This window comes from Podarcis muralis, chromosome 13 (assembly GCF_964188315.1).
Source record: "Podarcis muralis chromosome 13, rPodMur119.hap1.1, whole genome shotgun sequence".
NCBI classification, from domain to species: Eukaryota; Metazoa; Chordata; class Lepidosauria; order Squamata; family Lacertidae; genus Podarcis; species Podarcis muralis.
In genome coordinates, this window is record NC_135667.1 from 4,478,385 (window position 1) to 4,500,465 (window position 22,081).

At 49.6% G+C, this 22,081-nt stretch overlaps 1 protein-coding gene across 1 annotated transcript in view; it reads left to right on the forward strand.

The window, feature by feature from the left end:
- LOC114582321 (uncharacterized) overlaps positions 1 to 22,081 on the forward strand; it is a 36,661-nt gene that overhangs the window by 5,255 nt on the left and 9,325 nt on the right. The window contains exons 2-11 of the mRNA XM_077917809.1: positions 4,649 to 4,687; positions 5,248 to 5,332; positions 6,548 to 6,610; positions 7,010 to 7,045; positions 9,288 to 9,412; positions 11,137 to 11,383; positions 14,144 to 14,195; positions 15,097 to 15,160; positions 15,546 to 15,890; positions 21,764 to 21,866. Coding sequence (XP_077773935.1) covers positions 4,649 to 4,687; positions 5,248 to 5,332; positions 6,548 to 6,610; positions 7,010 to 7,045; positions 9,288 to 9,412; positions 11,137 to 11,383; positions 14,144 to 14,195; positions 15,097 to 15,160; positions 15,546 to 15,890; positions 21,764 to 21,866 — 1,159 coding nt within the window. The remainder of the gene's footprint in view (positions 1 to 4,648; positions 4,688 to 5,247; positions 5,333 to 6,547; positions 6,611 to 7,009; positions 7,046 to 9,287; positions 9,413 to 11,136; positions 11,384 to 14,143; positions 14,196 to 15,096; positions 15,161 to 15,545; positions 15,891 to 21,763; positions 21,867 to 22,081) is intronic.

Below are 22,081 nucleotides of genomic sequence, written 5' to 3' on the forward strand. Positions count from 1 at the left end.
TCCTTCCAGTGAGCACTCAGGGCTGATTTCCTTCAGAATGGAGAGGTTGGATCTTCTTGCAGTCCATGGGACTCTCAAGAGTCTCCTCCAGCACCAGAATTCAAAAGCATCCATTCTTCGGCGATCAGCCTTCTTTATGGTCCAGCTCTCACTTCCATACATCACTACTGGGAAAACTAGAGCTTTAACTATACGGACCTTTGTTGGCAAGGTGATGTCTGTACTTTTTAAGATGCTGTCTAGGTTTGTCATTGCTTTTCTCCCACGAAGCAGGCGTCTTTTAATTTCGTGACTGCTGTCACCATCTGCAGTGATCATGGAGCCCAAGAAAGTAAAATCTCTCACTGCCTCCATTTCTTCCCCTTCTATTTGCCAGGAGGTGATGGGCCCAGGGGCCATGATCTTCGTTTTTTTGATGTTTAGCTTCAGACCATATTTTGCGCTCTCCTCTTTCATCCTCATTAAAAGGTTCTTTAATTCCTCCTCACTTTCTGCCATCAAGGTTGTGTCATCTGCACATCTGAGGTTGTTGATATTTCTTCCGGCAATCTTAATTCGGGCTTGGGATTCATCCAGCCCAGCCTTTCGCATGATGAATTCTGCATATAAGTTAAATAAGCTGGGAGACAATATACAGCCTTGCCGTACTCCTTTCCCAATTTTGAACCAGTCAGTTGTTCCATATCCAGTTCTAACTGCAGCTTCTTGTCCCACATAGAGATTTCGCAAGAGACAGATGAGGTGATCAGGCACTCCCATTTCTTTAAATTTGAGCGTGTCTGTTCTGCAGACTCGACAGCGCTGAGCTCAATATCAGATGGTTTCCTACGTTCCTGAAACGGTGACTGGCCGTTCTCACACCTCCTCTCCCCCAAATGTACTCCCCACCCCGCTATTTCCCCCCTTCCTGATGTTCCCCCTGACAGCAGAGAGGAGGATCAGAAATGCAACTTTTAAGAAAGGCGTTAGCAGCCTGGATGTTGGGAGAGACGTGTTTTCTGGGTTTCCGGAGCAACCATCTCCAGGCTGAACTCCCTGCTCTCCAAAAAAAAGTACATCTCAGGGCTGAATTTTTGAACCCTTCCCAAAACTGTCCTCTCCCACAGGTACGGAGCAATAAATCAGCCTGGAACTTTGCATCGCTATCTTCTTAACATCCCTGAGTTAAATCTGCAGGGTTATATATTGAAATAAAAAAAATTAATGTTCATAAATGTACCAAACAAGCACGTGCATAGATATGGGGACCACATGTCTGGAGCAGCACAGGAAGACCGCCCTGAAACCATTTTGACTCCCGACTGACCAAATGTTTTCTCTGCAAGGAAGGAGGGGGTGAAGCAACCTTCCATTTGTCTCAGGAATTGGGTAATCACCATCTCAAAGGAATGGGCAGACTACCAGGAAAGGCAATCAGATAAGGCCTTATCAGATAACCTGGCAGACAGGGTAAAAACAAGGCACTCGGCTTTCTGTTGTAGACCGCCTTTTCTGTGATGTAGGTATGAAGTTTGTGGGGGGTGGTCTTGGGTTACACCCCTTCTGTGATGTATCTATGATGTATGGAGGGGTGGTCTTGAGCTCCAGGGCGGGCAATTTAAAATGTTTATATAAGGATGGGCACACATTGGTTCTGGGTCCTCCTCCTTTCCTGCGTGAGAGGGGAGCACCCTATTGCAACAGATCAATAAAGATCAGGCTTACTAGCGGCTTTGCTTCTCAGTATTCTCTGGTCCGCCTCTGTTCTTTTCTCCGACCGATGGAGAACCTACAAAGGACTCTATAAGGGCTCCTGTGTCCCCCATAAGGGAAGAAGGGCAGATTTTTCTTTATTGCAATATATTTTTTCTTAGCGTGCTTCAAACCCCTCAGGACCCGAGCGAATTTCAACAGCGATATTTTGCCCTTTTGGAAGCCAGTGTTAGAAATGCAGGGATATAAGCTAATTGCCAAAGGGCTCTTTAAACTTAGGTTCCAGTTGCCCCGACGGAATGTCCAGGCAACGATTCTTGTTGCAGCGAAAGGTATTACTGTTTTTTCATTTCAGTTCTATCCCGCTTTAAATCTCAGAGTGGTTTACATTAAGGCAGGGGTGTCAAACTCAAATTCATCGGGGGCCGCATCAGCAGTTTGGTCACCCTCAAAGGGCCGGTTGTATCTATAGGACTCAATATGCGCTCAATATAAAAACAAGTGGAGGTTTCCTATGTAGAACGGCCGGCGCCGCTAGAGGGCAGACGTTCTCTGGCTTGTAGGCTGCCGCACATGCGCTGAAGAGGCGGCTTTCTTGTGTCAAAAAAAGAAGAAGCGAGAATAAAAGGTGAAGGCTGGCGGCCGGCGGCGGCTACACGGGCCACATGACGAGGTCTGGCGGGCCGGATTTGGCCCGCGGGCCTTGTGTTTGACACCCGTGCATTAAGGCATCATATGACACCAATTCCAGAATAAACCAAATGCGAGCTTCGAGGAAAATATCCCAGATCCTTCTCTAAGTGACATTTTTCTTTCCGTATAATTGTTTACCTACTTCATTTCTACAGCTTCCCCATAGCAGAAGGACTCTGGGAAGGCAGTGGGGTGTAGTGGTTAGAGTGTCAGACTGGGACCTGGGAGATGAGGGTTCCACACACTGGGCGACCTTGGAGTCAAGTCTCAGCCTCCTAAACTACCTTACAGGGTCGTTGTGGGAATTAACTGGGGAGGGGGATGAGCCACGTACTCATTGGAGAATAAATTGGGAGATAAATGCAACAAATAATCTCTTCCGCTCACCTGCTTAAGAAAGCTGGAGGGGCCGGCCGGGCGGAGATGACCGTTGCCAACCCGGCCTCCAGAGAGCTCCAGGGGGCCGCAATTGGACCCACGCCAGTCGCAAGAATGAGAACAACAACAATAAATTTCACAAGGGAAAAATGGCGCCTGGACATTCCTTTGTAGCAACCGTAACCAAGGTTTAAGGTGGGATTTGCCTTATATACCTGAGTTTCCAACACGGGTCCCTCTTTGAAGGAGGGTCTTCTCCTTTTGTAATAAACAGAAATCTGCCCTTATTCCCTTATGGGGGACACAAGAGCCCTTATAGAGTCCTTTGCAGGTTCTCCGTCGGTCGGAGAAAAGAACAGAGGCCAGGCAGAGAATATTGAGAAGCAAAGCAGCTCGTAAGCCTGATCTTTATCCATCTGTTGCAACAGGGTGCTCCCCTCACACGCAGGAAAGGAGGAGGACCCAGAACAAAGGTGTTCCTGCCCTTATATAGACATTTTAAATTGCCCGCCCTGGAGTCTAAGACCACCCCTAGAAACATCATACCTACATCACAGAAGAGGCGGTCTACAGCAGAAATCTGAGTGCATTGTTTATCTCCTGTCCGGCAGGTTACCTGTTAATGCTTACTGGATTGGATACCCTGGGGAGCCTGGCCAGTCTTTTGTAATGGTAAATACTTAGTTCCTGAGCCAGGTCACAGGGTCACCCTATTCATACACAGACATACCCTTCAGACAGGATTTGTGAAGGAAAAGACAATGAGGAGGCTCCCCCACCTCCTCCCTCCTTGCAGAGAAATCGTTTGGTCAGTTTGGAAGTGAAAATGGTTTCAGGGCGGTTCTCCTGTGCTGCTTCAGACATGTGGTCCATACATCTATGTATGTACTTGGTTGGTACATTTAGGAACATTTATTATACAGTGGTACCTCGGGTTAAGTACTTAATTCGTTCCGGAGGTCCGTACTTAACCTGAAACTGTTCTTAACCTGAAGCACCACTTTAGCTAATGGGGCCTCCTGCTGCCGCTGCACCGCCGGAGCACGATTTCTGTTCTCAACCTGAAGCAAAGTTCTTAACCCGAGGTACTATTTCTGGGTTAGCAGGGTCTGTAACCTGAAGCATATGTAACCTGAAGCATCTGTAACCCGAGGTACCACTGTGTGTGTGTGTGTGTGTGTGTGTGTGTGTGTGTATATATATATATATATATATATATATATATATATATATATACCGTATTTTTCGCTCTATAACACGCACCCGACCACCTGACCATAACACGCACATAGTTTTTAGAGGAGGAAAATCCGTAGGCATGCCACCCGTAGGCATTTCCTCCATAACACGCACAGACATTTCCCCTTACTTTCTAGGAGGAAAAAAGTGAGTGTTATGGTGCAAAAGGGACGCGGGTGGCGCTGTGGGTAAAACCTCAGCGCCTAGGACTTGCCGATCGCATGGTCGGCGGTTCAAATCCCCACGGCGGGGTGCGCTCCCGTCGTTCGGTCCCAGCGCCTGCCACCCTAGCAGTTCGAAAGCACCTCTGGGTGCAAGTAGATAAATAGGGACCGCTTACTGGCGGGAAGGTAAACGGCGTTTCCGTGTGCGGCTTTGGCTCGCCGGAGCAGCGTCGTCAGGCTGGCCACGTGACCCGGAAGTGTCTCTGGACAGCGCTGGCCCCCGGCCTCTTGAGTGAGATGGGCGCACAACCCTAGAGTCTGGCAAGACTGGCCTGTACGGGCAGGGGTACCTTTACCTTTATGGTGCAAAAAATACGGTGTGTGTGTGTGTGTGTGTGTGTGTGTGTGTGTGTATATATATATATATATATATATATATATGACCTTAATTTTTTTCACTTTTCTTTCCCTTTGGTGCTCAGGAGCTGCTGTCTGAGGATGACGCGGAAGAGCTGGACCCGGTATGTGGCTCTCTCTCCCATGAATTTTACCATCTAACGAGACCATGGATCCATAAAACGAAAGCAATAATCAATGTACTGTACTATAAAATAAATAAGACAGTATTGTAGATGATAAAAATTTAAATAATTTTGTTCCCCTTACCTGCACTGATGATGGTCATTGTTTGGATGGGGGGCTTTTATCTATTTCTGCAGTCACACAACCAGTCAATCAGTAGCTGAACTGGGTTCCACACAGTCCCAAAAAACAAATTAACCGGAAAAGCCTCAAAAACGCAAAATAAATAGCAAAAACAAAAGCGCCAAACTTAATCCGTTCTGGAAGTCTGTTTGACTTTTGAAATGTTTGAAAACCAAGACGCAGCTTCTGATTGGTGCAGGTGCCCCGGAAACAATAGCTGGCAGCTGCATCGGACGTTCGGCTTCTGAAAAAACGTTCGAAAACCGAAACACTTACTTCCGGGTTTTCAGAGTTTGAGAACCAAAGCTTTTGAGAACCAAGGTACCTGTAATTTTGCCTGCCCTCTGTTTCTTGCATTGTCCCTCTCTCCCTCTAGGTGGTGCTGTCTACCGGCTGGAGCAGCCAAGGCAAATTCCTGCACCATTTTGCCCAGCAGGGGGCGCTGCGGCAGAGGAGACAGGGTGAGTGTCGCCGCCTCCCTCAATGGAGTGGACGGGAGGGGAGCAGGCGAGACACCTGATAGGTCAGGGAATGTGGGAGTCGTACAGGTGAAACTCGAAAAATTAGAATATTGTGGAGAAGTTCGTTTATTTCAGTAATTCAACTTAAAAGGCGAAACTAATATATGAGATAGACTCATGACATGCAAAGCGAGATATGTCAAGCCTTTATTGGTTATAATTGTGATGATCATGGCATACAGCTGATGAAAACCCCAAATTAACAATCTCAGAAAATTAGAATATTAAATGAAATCAGCAAAACAAGGGCTGCAAATACAGCAATATTGGACCTCTGAGAAGTAGAAGCATGCATATGTACTCAGTACTTGGTTTGGGCCCCTTTTGCATCAATTACTGCCTCAATGCGGCATGGCATGGATGCTATCAGTCTGTGGCACTGCTGAGGTGTTATGGAAGACCAGGATGCTTCAATAGCAGCCTTCAGCTCTTCTGCATTGCTCAGTCTCATGTCTCTCATCTGTCTCTTGGCAATGCCCCATAGATTCTCTGGGGTTCAGGTCAGGCGAGTTTGCTGGCCAATCAAGCACAGTAATCCCATGGGCATTGAACCAGGTTTTGGTACTTTGGGCAGTGTGGACAGGTGCCAAGTCCTGCTGGAAAATGAAATCAGCATCCCCATAAAGCTCGTCTGCAGAAGGAAGCATGAAGTGATCCAAAATCTCCTGGTAGACGGCTGCGTTGACCCTGGACTTAACGGAGCACAGTGGACCAACACCAGCTGGTGACATGGCTCCCCAAATCTCTTTTCTGATGAGAGCAGCTTTTGCATCTCATTTGGAAACCAAGGACCCAGAGTCTTAGGTCCAGCTCCGAGGGCCTTCTGGCGGTTCCCTCCCTGCGAGAAGCCAAGTTACAGGGAACCAGGCAGAGGGCCTTCTCGGTGGTGGCACCCGCCCTGTGGAACGCCCTCCCACCAGATGTCAAAGAGAAAAATAACTACCAAACTTTTAGAAGACATCGGAAGGCAGCCCTGTTTAGGGAAGCTTTTAATGTTTAATAGGTTATTGTATTTTAGTGTTTTGTTGGAAGCTGCCCAGAGTGGCTGGGGAAACCCAGCCAGATGGGCGGGGTATAAATATATTATTATTATTATTATTATTATTATTATTATTATTATTATTATTATTATTATTATTTCTCCCCATTTCACAGCTGCCAAAGGCAAGCGCTCCCGGCCTCGGAGACCCAGCACTGTCTCAGCTGCGCACTACGAAGGTGAGAGAACGTGTGGCATGCTCCCTTGCGCCTTGCGCCCAGATCTGGCCCCACCCAGCCCAACTGCCGGGGGAAGAAAGCGGGGACCCTTCCCACAGCCCCCCTGCTTTTATTTGGAAGGGACTGCTTTGGTTTGCGGGGGGGGTCATCTTTCTCGCCAAACGGTGCTTCTTGTGCCCTCAGGAACCCGCTCACGATCCCTTAGAGCAGTGTTCCCCAACCTTGGGCCTCCAGCTGTTTTTGGACTACAATTCCCATCATCCTTGACCACTGGTCTTGCTAGCGAGGGATGATGGGAGTTGTAGTCCAAAAACAGCTGGAGGCCCAAGGTTGGGGAACACTGCCTTAGAGAACCCAGGAGTCCTGCCTGACCCCCGTTTTTTATTTTTATTCTTTCAGTGCAGCCCACCGAAGGACGAGCTGGGATCCAGGCAGGTAACACTTCTTGGGCTGGGGCTTCTCTAATGGCTGGGAGGGGAGAAGAGGGGAAGGCTTCTGAGACCCTGTCTGAATAATAATAATAATAATAATAATAATAATAATAATAATAATATTTTATTTATACCCCACCCTTCCTGGTTCAAAAACCAGGCTCAGGGCGGCTAACACTTTAAAACACTTAATTATAAAAGCAGCATAAAATACAGTATAAAAACATGAATTAACAATAAAAATCAAAAATCAATTCAATAATCCCCAGGGCTAGCTGGCTGAATTGGTCCCACTTGGGCCAGCGAGGAGGCCAGGGGAGAATTAGCTGTGGGGTCTCAGAGCGGGTGATCTTCATAAAAGGGGAGTGGGAGGGAAGAGAAGGGAAATAAAAGATCAGGCTGGATTCAAATTAAAGGCCAGGCGGAAGAGCTCTGTCTTACAGGCCCTGCGGAAGGAGGTTAAATCCTGCAGGGCCCTGGTCTCCTGGGACAGAGCATTCCACCAGGTCGGGGCCACCACTGAGAAGACCCTGGCCCTGGTGGAGGATAGTCTGACTTCCTTAGGGACCTCTAAACTATCATTATTCATGGACCTTAAGGTCCTCTGCGGGGCAGACCAGGAGAGGCGGTCCTGTAAATATGAGGGCCCTAAGCAGGCCACTTTAAACAGTCATGGCTTCCCCCAAAGGATTCTGGGAGCTGTAGTTTGTTATGGGTGCTGACAGTCGTTGGGAGACCCCCTATTCTCCCCTCACGGAACTACAGTTCCCAGAGCTGTTTAACAACCGATCCCTCTTCGCAGGGAATTCTGGGAAACGTAGGTCAGGGAGTGGAATGGGGCCTCCTCTCAGTGCCATAACAAACTACAGCTCCCAGAATCCTTCGGGGGAAGCCAGGGGTGTTTAATGTGGTACGATACAGCTTTAAACGTGTAGCGAAAACAGGGCCTGGGTAATATTTCAACAGGACTTCCAAAGTGGGGATTTTTATCCATCTGCACCAAGTGGTATTGTATCACAGTAAACCGTCAAGGCTTCGCCCCTCCCAAGGGAACCCTGGGAACTGTAGTTTGCTAAGGATGCTGGGAGTTGATAGGAGACCCTGTTCCCCTCGCAGAGCTATAATTCCCTGGGAAGAAGGATTAACTGTTAAACCTCTCTGAGAATTGTATCTCAGCGCCTTTGGCAAACTACAACTCCCAGGGTTCTGTGGGGGAAGCGGAGACCGTTCAGAGGGGTATCAAGGCACTTTAAATGTATGGCTGTGAATGTGTGTGTGTGTAGCTTTTTAAATATCCACAAATGTTTTACCGTATTGTTCGCTCCATAAGACGCACCTGACCATAAAACGCACCTAGTTTTTAGAGGAGGAAAACAAGAAAAAAAATATTCTGAACAGTGGATGTATGATTTTTGTGGTTTATGCTGTGGCCACAGACATGTGATCTGATGGTGAATTTGGGGTGACCCAGTGCAAAAATCCTGAGGATCCATGTGGATCCATGCTTTGTAACCACGTTTATGCGCCATTGCGGCCCCAGGAAACAGTGGGTGCGCGATTTTTGTGGTGCAGGCTGTAGCCACGGACATGCTATGTGATCTGATGGTGAATTTGGGGTGAACCAATGCAAAAATCCTGAGGATCCACGTGGATCCGTTCTTATTTTTTATATATGCAGTTGTTAAAAAAGGTAAAGGGACCCCTAACCATTAGGTTCAGTCGTGGCCGACTCTGGGGTTGCAGCAATCATCTCGCTTTATTGGCCGAGGGAGCCGGCGTACAGCTTCCGGGTCATGTGGCCAGCATGACTAAGCGAACCAGAGCAGCGCACGGAAACGCCGTTTACCTTCCCGCCGGAGCGGTACCTATTTATCTACATGCACTTTGACGTGCTTTCGAACTGCTAGTTGGGAAGGAGCAGGGACCGAGCAACAGGAGCTCACCCCATCGCAGGGATTCGAACCGCTGACCTTCTGATCGGCAAGCCCTAGGCTCTGTGGTTTAACCCACAGCGCCACCCGCGTCCCTATATGCAGTTGTTACATACATACATATACACGTGTGTGTGTGCATGGCACCATTCACATAACAAAAACTACTGTAGATATTTTATCTAAATTTTCAAAAGCGGGACCCCGCTGGGTAATCTAACCGGGGTAGCGAGGCAAAGGGGGGTAATTTGGAGGGATGCTTTTCCAGCCGCAAAGTCCTCAACTGTTTCCTTCTCCCCCCACCCTGCCCCATAGATGCTGACGGCACCATCCGCGGGTGGGTGGAAGCTAAACTCAACACGACGAGCCCCCTCCGTTACGACAGCAGCCGGGGCGAATTCAGGGTGGCCAAGAGGGGCCTCTATTACCTGTACTGCCAGGTGAGGGCTTGAAAAGGTAATCTGGGGCCAGGGAGGGCCCAGGTGGTTTTTTGGGTTTTCAGGGGGGAGGAAGCGGAGACTTGTGGGTAAAAAGAGCAAGGCACCCTGGGAAATGATGAACTTTGGTTCTTTGGGGGGGCGGAGAGGGAGAAAGTACATTTCCCAAAGTTATCGGGATTGATCTCCTGGGATCGGTGGGGCTGCGCAGGAGTGAATAAAGGTCTAGAGGTCAAAAGGGGGTTTATGAGTCTCAGCAATAAAGGGCACGAGCATGTACAGAGTGCCCCCGTCTGGCCAACAAGGACCCTCCGTATCCCATCTCTTTAGGTGAGATTTAAAAAAAATAATACAACGTCGCCATTCTTTTGACCTTCTTTTTTAAATACACATTTTATTATTGCTAGCTAACGGCGACGGGTGGTTAATGTGAATTGTAAATACAGTGGTACCTCGGGTTACAAACGCTTCAGGTTACAGACTCCGCTAACCCAGAAATAGTACCTCGGGTTAAGAACTTTGCTTCAGGATGAGAACAGAAATCGTGCAGCGGCAGCAGGACGCCCCATTAGCTAAAGTAGTGCTTCAGGTTAAGAACAGTTTCAGGTTAAGAACGGACCTCCGGAATGAATTAAGTACTTAACCCGAGGTACCACTGTACTGACATTTCTTGACTTCTTTCTTGTTGCGAGTTCGCGAGGATTTGGGTTGGGCCGGTGACAGGTGTAGGTTAAGCCGATCGAGGGGTCAGCTGAACTCAGAGGTTTGGGAAATAACAAGAACAACAACAATAATTTATTATTTATATCCTGCCCATTTGGCCATGTTTCCCCAGCCACTCTGGGCGGCTCCCAATCAAATGTTAAAAACAATACAGCATTAAATTTTAAAAACTTCCCTAAACAAGGCTGCCTTCAGATGTCTTTTAAAGACAAGATAGCTGCTTATTTCCTTGACATCTGCTGGGAGGGCGTTCCACAGGGCGGGCGCCACCACCGAGAAGGCCCTCTGCCTGGTTCCCTGCAACCTCACTTCTCGCAGGGAGGGAACCGCCAAAGGGCCCTCAGAGCTCGACCTCAGTGTCCAGGCAGAAGGATGGGGGTGGAGACACTCCTTCAGGAATACTGGGCCGAGGCCATTTAGGGCTTTCAAGGTCCTAAATTACACTAGTAGGGCTACAAGAAGTTTTGTAATGAGAACTATATGAAAGATTGCAAGGTAGCGAAAGAATAGAGATATTAGTTATGAGACTTAAAGGTAATAGTGAAAGTAAGAAATGTATATTAAGTGACTAGATTGGAAAATTTTCAGATGTGATTGATGGAAGTCAAAAAAATTGTAGAAGATGTAAACACCAACGCTTTGGAAGCACCAACATTTTGAATTGTGCTCGGAAACATACTGGGAGCCAGTGTAGGTCTTTCAAGACCAGTGTTATGTGGTCTCGGTGGCCGCTCCCAGTCACCAGTCTAGCTGCCGCATTCTGGATTAATTGCACCTTCTGGGTCACCTTCAAAGGTAGCCCCACGTAGAGCGCGTGGCAGTAGTCCAAGCGGGAGATAACCAGAGCGTGCGCCACTCTGGCGAGAGTTCAGGCGGCCGCCTGCGAGGGATTCTTTAGCTAAGATTCCTTCATTGCAGGGGGGTTAGGCTGAATGGCCTTTGGGGGTCCCAGACAATTCTGCGATTCTGAGCTTATTCTCCATGTCACCCGCCCCCCTTGCCAGGTCCATTTCAACGAAGGGAAGACCATCTACATGAAGCTGGACATCATGTTGGACGGCGAGCTGGCCCTGCGCTGCCTGGAGCAGTTCCCCCCCACCAGCTCTGGGCCCCAGGACCCCGAACTTCGCGTCTGCCAGGTCTCCGGCCTGGTCCTGCTCCGGCCCGACGAATCCATCCGGGTCCGCACCATTGCCAACGTCCGCCTCAAGGCTGACCGTTACCTCACCTACTTCGGTCTCTTCCAAGTCCACTGAGACGAGGGGCGTCGAGAGGGAGGAGCTGGATGGTGCGCCCTTGCCCTTCGGGGAGCTGGATGTGGGGGTTCAGAGAGGAAGGGGGCAGGAGCCGCTACGGACTCGATTCCTGCGTTGTACGGGGTTGGACTGGATGACCCTCAGGGTCCCTTTCACTTCTACGGTTGTAGGACTCCCTGCGTTCAGTCTTTCGGCCTTCCCGGCTCCCAGATCGGAGCAGCGCCGACGATTCGTTCCCCCTCCGCTCCCGATCTGGAACTTCCCGTTTCGGTCCCACTAAAGAGGCCTTGGTCCATTTTCGTGGCGCAGAAAAGCTGCGTGCCCCGCTGCGGCCAGAAGCAGCCCTGCCACCCGTCCCAGGCTTGGGATCCCGTTGTTGCGAACAGGTGGGCCTCCGCCGTTGCGATTTGCGATTCCTGCGTCGCATTGCCGGGGGTTGGTCTGGATGACCCTCGGGGTCCCTTCCAACTCTATGAAAACAGAAGCCACAAACCAAAAAGAGAGAAAGGAAAGAGGAACTGGGTCATTTGCATGGGCTCCCTAGACGGTCGCTCCATTTCCTTCTGGGAATTGTATTTTTCGCTGCTACACTTCTGCCTCTGCCGGGATCCTAAATTTACGACGCCTCGTGTTCCCTACGTTATTCTGCTTTGTTTTCTGTTTCGTTTTCTGATTTTGTTTCTTGGAAGCTGTTGGACATTTGCCGTGGGTTGGGCTAGATGACGCCCCCAAAATCTCTGCAATTCTACGATTGTTTCAAAAGCCGTCCTGCTGGCACGGAGAGAAAGAGTCGCTGCTGAGGACCCTCCCAGCTTCAGCCCTTCTGACATATATACTGCTTCATGCTATGCGCAGTATATAACGCAAAGTTTAGAGGCACATCTTGTACATAGAGACTGCAGTTCGGGCAGCGGCCAGCAGGAGGCGACAAAGACACCCACAGGAACAGGAAGTGGCCTGCTTTGGTGGATCCCGCCCATTCCAGCCAGTCGAGGGCCAATGGGATTCAAAGAAGCTTCCCATTGGCCGCGGAGAGCAAAAGGGGATTTTTCAAAGGACAACACATAGGCTGACGTCTCTGTCCCTGCAGATAGATAGATATGCAGTATAATCTCTGCTAGCCAGTGCCGGACTTGGATAGGGGAGGAGGGCCTGATCCTGATGGACGGAAAGTGATGCTGCTGTTACATTACCTGTTCATACCTGGGGCAGTGGGAGGGGCTGGGGTTTTAATGACCTGTTAATAACAGAAGAAAAGCCTTCTAAAAAAATAATAATAACACGAACACGTTTATTTCCTTTTCAGTCGCAAAGTGGCGCACACAAACACACATAGCTTAGTTCTCAGACCTCACCCCCCAGGCCAAAGTCTGTTTCGGGGGCCTAATCCGGCCCCTGTGGCAGTTTATTTCCTGGGGTAAAACCCTAAAAAAAGTTCAACAACTCCAATCCTAAAAAAAAGGGCCAACCACTTTGGTTGGCCCTTTGGTCGGCCCTCGCGGCCCTTCACTTCGTCAAATCTGGCCCTCTTTGAAAAAAGTTTGGACACCACTCAAATAGGATGAGGTTGTTCCAAATGCCTCAGACCCACACGATTTGGAGCTTCCGAGTGCTATGGCGCATGGGCAGAGGGCATTGCAGGGGATTGGGCTAGATGGCGCTTGGGTACCCTTCTAACGCTGCAATTCCATGTCGCCGCCTCATTACAGAGCCCCACATTTTAGGGGGGCAAGAGGGAGGATTCATGGTCGGTTGTCTCCAGTCGTCCGCAAGAGATTGCCACGCAGCGGGGCTGATGTTTCCGGCCTTGGTTGTCCCATTTGCAGACATCCTTGCAACGCGGAGTTGGTATGGCAACAGGCCTGGCGTCTGAAGCCAGCTCTCCATAGAGCGCATTGGTGGGGATCTTGCCGTCTTCCATTCTTTAGGAACATGCTGAGAACATGGGTTCAGGAGAACACACTGAAATAAAAAAATTAAGGTAATATATAAACCACATGCCTGAAGCAGCACAGGAAAACAGCCCGGAAAACATTTTGACTCCCAAAACTGACCAAATGTTTTCTCTGCAAGGTCAGGGGAAATTGAAAAGCCTCCCCATTGTCTTTTCCTTCACAAATCCTGTCTTAAGGGTATGTCTGCCTATGAATAGGGTGAGCCTGTGACCTGGCTCAGGAACTATTTGTCATTACAAAAGATTGGCCAGGCTCCCCAGGGTATCCAATCAAGTGAGCATTAATAGGTAACCTGCCAGACAGGAGGTAAACAACACACTCAGATTTCTGTTGTAGACCACCCTTTCTGTGATGTAGGTATGATGTTTCTGGGGGTGGTCTTGGACTCCAAGGCGGGCAATTTAAAATATCTTTATGAGAGCAGGCATAAAATAAAATATCTATATAAGGCCAGCTGCTTCCCAAACTATCCCAAACTATATGGCCAATGCTGTCATCACCACCACCCTGATTAAGTTCTACAACTCCTGGGGCAGGGTGCGTTCTGGGAGGCCAAAGCAATCATTTCTGAAGGGGCTGCCTTGCAAGGGGTTGGAGCAGAGGACCCCAATCCTTTCCAGAAAACTCTACCGTGCTGTGAAACCGAGACACCTCGCTCACTCTGCCCTTATCGGCCGGGTCCCTCTCAGTTTATCAGGGACCAGAAGGCTTGCAGCAGCGAACTGCCTTCCCCACTCCTGGGGTCCATCGCAGCCCTGCTGCTCCTTTCCCTGCAAAGCCCCCCTCTTCCACCCCTAAAGGATGCCCCCAGGAGATTGCAAGGATCCAGACCCTGACAGCCAAATGGCAACGGTATTTTATTAAGAACAGAAAAGGGAAGGTAAAGAAAGGAGAGAACAAAGCGGCAAAGCAGGATGTTCAAAAACAAAAGGGCCTCTCCAGCTCAAGTCTCTCTTATCTTAAACAAACAGGCTTCCTTATGAGTAACGCCGGGTAGGTAGGTGATGAGTCGCTGGGTTTGTTTTATTTTTTTTATAATAATTTTTATTAATTTTAACATATAAATTATAATATATACCACAAAACTTCACCACGTATACAATCTTTTTTAGACTTCCATCAGCACCTCTGATGATCCACCAGTCTTCTGTGAATTTCTGGTCCCGCAGATTTCGAATCCTACCTGTTAGTTTATCTAGTTCTGCATAGTCCAGAGTCGCGGGGTTTTTTAATGGTTGGTAAGGGACTGCTGGACTTCTTAAAGGTTTCCTGCCCAGGCTGGGTTGAGTGGCAATGCCTTTGCAGGAATTGGGCAGCGAGGAATGTCTGACAAAAGGAATTCTGGGCAGTTTTGAGGCCAGGTGTGATTATTGAAGCCTGGGGTGACTTCACAGACAGGATTTGGGCATCCTGTCCCTTCACCCTCTAACTTCAGGAAACTACAGTTCCCAGAAGTAGCCGTGACGGCTTCAGGTGGCACCACAGCACTTTAAAGGCATGGTGCCAATGTGGCCCACCTAGCAGGTTTGCCGTGAGGCTCCTTGCAAAGAAAAGGAGTCCCTTTGAGAAACTGGCATGGGAGGGTGCCAAGCAGTGCCAACACGCTTCCCTACTCTGAGATCTGGGTGCCGGACGACCCGGAGAGAGCTGCCTCTTGGCCTCTCTCCACGCTGGGTGCCGAAGGCAGCAGTCTGTAAGCCTGCTTCCTCAAAATCTTGCACAACCCTCTCGGCTGTTCTTGGCACGGGTTCAGATCCCGCCCGGCGGAACAAGAGGCAGAGACGGCCAAAGCCAGATGCATGCCAGCGCTGCCGGAGGTAGGGAGACTGAGTGTCGGTGTGGAGGATTGGCACCCTGTCGCCTTGAGCACCCAGTGGACGCCAGACCCAGGGAGGGCTGGCTTTTGAGGGTGCCCAGAATTCGGGTATCAGATGGGCAGAGGCTGAGTTTCAGCTGAACTGGCAGCAGGTGTCCTTTGGGGACGAAGAACCTAGGGCAGACCAGGGGCTGTGTATTGTGTTTGGAGGGCATGCAATGGGGGTGTTTTCGTGCCCAGGGGACCCTGGCAAGCAGAAAGGGTCTCCTTAAGAGGAGGGGTGGTTTTTGTGTGTTTTTTTCCAAAGGCCAGCCTAAGTTCTCCAAGGAAAGGAGCAGTAGAGGGTGCAGTTTTCCTAGGTTTTGCCCCTGAGAATCTGGGCTCAGGAACCCTGCGGTTCTTGGGCGTCTGAAGTCAAGGGGGTCACCAATTTTGGACCTGCCAGGCCATTTTGGAAGAGCAGGGACGGTCCGGCTGCATTTCCAGGCCCCCCCCATATGGCAAAGACAAGGTCACAGCGAGGGTCCTCTGAACAGCACCCCTCTCTGCCCGCCGCCGTCTGGCTGGGTGGGTGTTTCCTGGGGGTGGGATTCCTGGCCTGCCTGCTTGCTTTCATCTGCACCCAATGGCGCCTGGAAACTCTGCGCGGAGAGCTGTCACAGCTGCGAGGGGAGGTGCGATCTGCCACACACGAGATGGTGGGGGGCCAGGACGCCCCCAGGCCATGCCAGGTAAGCGGGAGTCGAGACGGGCGCAGGGGGGAGCCGGAAAGGGGCACAGCAAGAAGGGAGGCGGTGGGTGGGTACTGGCCCACATGGATTCTGATGGAAGGGACCCTGGGAGTCATCTAGTCCAACCCCCTTTCAATGCAGGGATCTTTTTGCCCAATGTGAGATTCGAACCCACAACCCGGAGAGTCACGAGTCCTGTGCTCCACCGACCGAGCTCTCCCCGGGATATGTTCATATTTTCAGCCTGAGGAGCAAACTTCTCAGTGCCTGGGAAACTGCCAAGGAGAAAAGAGTTCTTCTGAGCATGGGCAGAGTGCCTTCCCCACACCATGGTTTGGTTTTGTCTGTTTGTTTCTGACCTAAATGTCTGGGCGACAGGCGAGGCCCACGGAAGGTCAGAAGCGATGTGATCTTTGAATTCTGGAAAGCTCTGTTGTTTCGAGCGTGGTGCCAAGGTTGTGGGTTCGATTCCTGCATATTCCTGCCTGGCAGGGGGTTGGACTAGATGACCGCCAGGGTCCCCTTCCAACTCTACAATTCGGTGATTTCTGCCGGATTCGGTTAAGGCAGAGCATCTTAAAAGGATGAGGGCAAGAGGAATTCCTGCTAGAGGGCAGGAGGAAGGAGAATGAATAGAGCTTGGCAAATGTTTATTGAATATATGAGGGGGAATTGTGTACACCAGAAAAACATTGGCAGCATTAAGATAAATTCAACAGCATAAATAAGTTTAGGTGGCTCTAATAATGGAATAACGGGACGTGGGTGGCGCTGTGGGTAAAACCTCAGCGCTTAGGACTTGCCGATCGTCAGGTCGGCGGTTCGAATCCCCGCGGCGGGGTGTGCTCCCGCTGCTCGGTCCCAGCGCCTGCCAACCTAGCAGTTCAAAAGCACCCCCGGGTGCAAGTAGATAAATAGGGACCGCTTACCAGCGGGAAGGTAAACGGCGTTCCGTGTGCTGCGCTGGCTCGCCAGATGCAGCTTGTCACGCTGGCCACGTGACCCGGAAGTGTCTCCGGACAGCGCTGGCCCCCGGCCTCTTAAGTGAGATGGGCGCACAACCCTAGAGTCGGACATGACTGGCCCGTACGGGCAGGGTTACCTTTACCTTTTAATAATGGAATACTGAATAGTTTACTTTTTGTAAAATATGCAGGGGGTTATGATATGCAAAACGAACCACGGAAAGAGAAGAAGGGAAGTCGTTGATATTATCAGGATGTTGAAATGAGTGTTTTAAATTTAATAACATTTTAATATAATAAAAGAGAGAATGGAAAAGCTCTGTGTTACAGTAGCCTTGTGCAATTTTGGGAACTTCAGAGTTCCCCGGCTTCGAAGAACCAACTTTCCAACCCACCCTGCAAAATGGTGTGGATTTATTGAATTGGGGTTTTAAAAATGGAAACCTTCCCCAAAACATTCCTTTCCCTCCTGTTCCCTCCCCCCGCAAACCAGATTTCTTTCTTTTTCCCAGCAAAAGCTTACATTTTATTCTGGTGGGGTTTTCCTCAAATCCCAACTGGGCGCAAATCCAGTCTGGGCAGGAATGAAGGCACAGATTCCCAGAAACTGCGCAATTTCAAAAAATCCAAACTTTTTTCAAAGAGGGCCAGATTTGATGAACTGAAGGGCCGTGAGGGCCGACCAAAGTTGTTAACCTTTTTTTAGTATTGAAGTTGTTCTTGAGCTTTTTTAAGGCTTTCACCCCAAAGTTCTTAAGCTTTTTTTAGGATTGAAGCTGTTCTTGAGGTTTTTTAGGATTTTGCCCCAAAGTTGTTTAAGTTTTTTTAGGATTTTAACCCAGGAAACAAACTGCTGCAATGGCTTGATTTAAGCCCCCGAAACGGACTTTGGACATGCCTGATTCTGGGGAAAGGAAGAGAGAAGATAGAATAATCCTCGAGGAATATGTGAATTATAGGAACAGCCTCTTAACGTCAGAAGTAAATAAAAGAGGGAAAAATCCCTCTGAGCATGTGCAGAGTCAAGCCTTCAGTTCTTTCTTCCAAGCTGCTTTCCTCACAAGCTGTAGGTGGCCTGCCTCCTAATATGTACGCGTAGGTGAGGAGAATGCACTCTGCACATGCTCAAGGGCACCGTTGTTGTTCTGTCACATATTTCAAGATTAGGGGCTTGGCCTCTGTGACTGACACTGACTGCAAACTTGCGGAGAGGACCCAGGAGTCCGGTCTTCCAGTCACCTCCCCAAGCCCACACTAGATTCTCCTCTGGGGCGGGGGGCAGAGATGAGGAATTTTATCCATTCTGTTTCTCTCTGTTTTTCAACTATGCTGTTACTATTATCGTTATTCCTATCATTTATTCTTATTATTAACTAGCCGCCCTTCACCTTAAGGTCCCAGGGCGGCCCACAACATTAGAAACAGTTTAAATAATCGCAAAAATAAGGTGGGTCGTAAAAATATATGCCTCAAGTGTCAAGAGAAGTCAGGACAAAGGGGTGTAAATTTCTCCCGATATTCTTCCATGCATTTTTTGCATGTGATTCTCACCAAATTATACCAGTTTTTACGCACCCTTTACCCCAGTAGATGCATTTTTGCAAAGATTCCAAACAGCTCTGCAAAATTTGGAGAGGCCCGAATATTGTTGCAGAAAGTAGGCCTGCCTTGTCACCCCATCCCTTATCGCATCTTACCTCCTTCCCTTTTGAACTTCCTGTTCCGTAGTTCGCTGGAAAAAGGGGGAATAAACACACACGCACACAGAAAACATTGTCTGTGTGAAGACGGAAGCAGGTGTTCCCATAACCTGAAGGCTACAAGTCCCCGGTTGCCTCTCCCTCCATCCTGAGACCAGGAAACTGCTCTTAGGTGTGCCTCCTCTAAAGCAGGTTGCCAACTTCCCCCAACTGGTCCTGCTGCTGCGCTCTTATCCAAACCCCGACACGCAGAAATTAAGCCGATTCACCTGCCTTTCCATCATCTGCACGCCTGGGAAAATTGCACAAGCCATTTTCTTTTGCACGCCAGAGAGTGCTGCTAAAAGCACAGGAGCATAGCTGGTGAAGCAAGGCGGGAAGCTGGCAACCCTTCTCTCAAGCGAGTCTGCAGACTTAGGATTGCCAAATGTCCTCTTTTTCACGGCGAGAGCTGTCATCGCGATCCATAGTTAAAAATAGAAGTTGGCAAATGTGTCCTCTTTTTTGCTCTTCGGAATATGGCGGCCTCTTTTTAAAATGTGCTTTTAAAAGCCTTGTTTTGCTGCTGCGGGGAAGGAAGAAAGGGCGCAGACAGACAGAGGCTTATTGTGGGATCAGCAATCCTCATGCACAGAGTTTTTCTTTCGTTTTGCCTTTGTCGCCCTCAAGATGCCAGCCTGTACGTTTTATTTACCACCATCCGGATTTCCTCTTGCTGCGGGAAAACCCTTTATGAAAAAAACAATACGATACACATACACAGTCACCGCCAATGTGGAAGCAGTAATGTTGGCGCTTTTGTGGTGGGGAGGGGTTGGGGCAGTTTGTCGTGTGTGTGGAGTAGGGTTGCCAGTTCAGGAGCATCGCAAGACTTTGAGACGTCAGGTCCCTAAACTGCCCCTGGTGATGGGGGGGGTAGCTTTTGGAGTCGGAGGTTAATCGGGAGAGGACCCCCACAGAGTGTCTTTGTAAAAACTGGCATAAAAAGGTAAAGGTACCGCTGCCCGTACGGGCCAGTCGTGTCCCACTCTAGGGTTGTGTGCTCATCTCGCTCTAGAGACCGTGAGCCAGCGCTGTCCGCAGACACTTCCGGGCCACGTGTCCAGCGTGACGAAGCTGCTCTGGCGAGCCGGCACCAGCGCAGCACACGGAAACGCCGTTTACCTTCCCGCCAGTAAGCGGTACCTATTTATCTACTTGCACTTAGGGGTGCTTTCGAACTCCTAGGTGGGCAGGAGCTGGGACCGAAAGACGGGAGCTCACCCCGCCGCGGGGATTCGAACCGCCGACCATGCGATCGGCAAGTCCTAGGCACTGAGGTTTTACCCACAGCGCCACCCGTGTCCCTTAAAAACTGGCATACTACAGAAGAAAACACACAATCCAGCTGGGGGAAAGACAACAACCACTTTGCAAAACTTAATTAGCTCCCAAAGGCTACGGTTTGGTTTTTTTAAAAGCCAGTTTTTAAAGCCTGTTTTAAAATTAGAAAGGGTTTGCCTTCTCGCACCTGGATATTTTATTTTATTTTTGTGCGGGGGAACGGATGGACTGCCAAAAAAGGCCAACAAGTCAGGACGGAGCATTCCAGACCCTGAGATTTCAGGGCCCCAAACTGATCAATAGGGCAGGTTCTGGAGATGGAGGTTAATTGGGAAGGAAGGCAGACCTGCCCAGAATGTCTGTACAGTGGTACTTCGGTTTAAGAACAGTCCTGTTTACGCACTATTTGGTTTACAAACTCAGCAAAACCAGAAGTAGTGTCCTGGCTTGTGAACTTTACCTCGGTCTAAGAATGGAAGTCAAATGACGGAAGGGCACCAGCGGCAGGAGGCCTCATTAGGGAAAGCGCACACCTCGGTTTAAAAACGGTTTCAGTTTGAGAACGGACTTCCAGAACAGATTAAGTTTGTAACCCGAGGTACCACTGTATAGTGGTACCTCTGGTTGCAAACGGGATCCATTCTGGAGGCCCGTTCTCAACATGAAAAGAACACAACCCGCAGCGGCACGTCTGCGCACGCGCTGGTTGTGATACACCTCTTCTGCGCATGCGCATGATGTCATTTTGCACGTCTGCACGTGCGCAAGCAGCAAAACCCAGAACATAACATGAAGCGGACGTAACATGAGGTATGACTGTAGTATAATTTCATGCCTGGCTGAAACTTGTAAGATGCGTGCATGTTGTTGTTGTTGTTTAGTCATTTCGTCGTGTCCGACTCTTTGTGACCCCCTGGACCAGAGCACGCCAGGCACTCCTGTCTTCCACTGCCTCCCGCAGTTTGGTCAAACTCATGCTGGTCTCTTCCAGAACACTGTCCCACCATCTCGTCCTCCGTCCTCCCCTTCTCCTTGGGCCCTCCATCTTTCCCAACATCAGGGTCTTTTCCAGGGAGTCTTCTCTTCTCATGAGGTGACCAAAGTATTGGAGCCTCAGCTTCAGGATCTGTCCTTCCAGTGAGCACTCAGGGCTGATTTCCTTCAGAATGGATAGGTTTGATCTTCTTGCAGTCCATGGGACTCTCAAGAGTCTCCTCCAGCACCAGAATTCAAAAGCATCCATTCTTCGGCGATCAGCCGCCTTTATGGTCCAGCTCTCACTTCCATACATCAGTACTGGGAAAACCAGAGCTTCAACTATACAGTGGTACCTCTGGTTACGTACTTAATTCAGTTCTTAACCTGAAACGGTTCTTAACCTGAAGCACCACTTTCACTAATGGGGCCTCCTGCTGCCGCCGCGCCGCCGGAGCACGATTTCTGTTCTCATCCTGAAGCAAAGTTCTTAACCCGAGGTATTATTTCTGGGTTAGCGGAGTCTGTAACCTGAAGCGCCTGTAACCTGAAGCATATGTAACACGAGGTACCACTGTACAGACCTTTGTTGGCAAGGTGATGTCTCTGATTATTATTATTATTATTATTATTATTATTACCACCACACACCTGGAGACTGAAGCCTGCCCCCTGGAGGCGGCCAGGCAAACCTGGCGATGTCATGTCAGACCTGGAGGTCCCTAGTGTGGTGACAATTCGGTGGTTGGTACCCATTGCTACTCCCCTCTTTCCACTTGCTCCTCATCTGAACACAACCACACCGAAAAGGAGACGGCCGTGGGAACTGACAGGATGGTTGAAGGCAAAACAGCACTCTTTTTAAGCCAAACACCCAAGTTAACGCCATTCCTCTCCGGTTTGGTTTCAGAGTCCTGGAGATCTTCCGGAGAGGTCTCCCACACATCTGGAAAGGAGGAGGAGGAGGAGAAGGGATACTGGGAAAACCCCCCAGGACTCGCCACGTCCCCGCAGTAAGTAGGCCATTGTGAGATTTGGCCGTTGTTTTGTGATGGTTAATACTTTGGTTCCTGAGTCCAGTTCACAGGCTCACCAAAAAAGGTAAAGGTACCCCTGCCCGTACGGGCCAGTCTTGCCAGACTCTAGGGTTGTGCGCTCATCTCACTTAAGAGGCCGGGAGCCAGCGCTGTCCGCAGACATTTCCGGGTCACGTGGCCAGCATGACAAG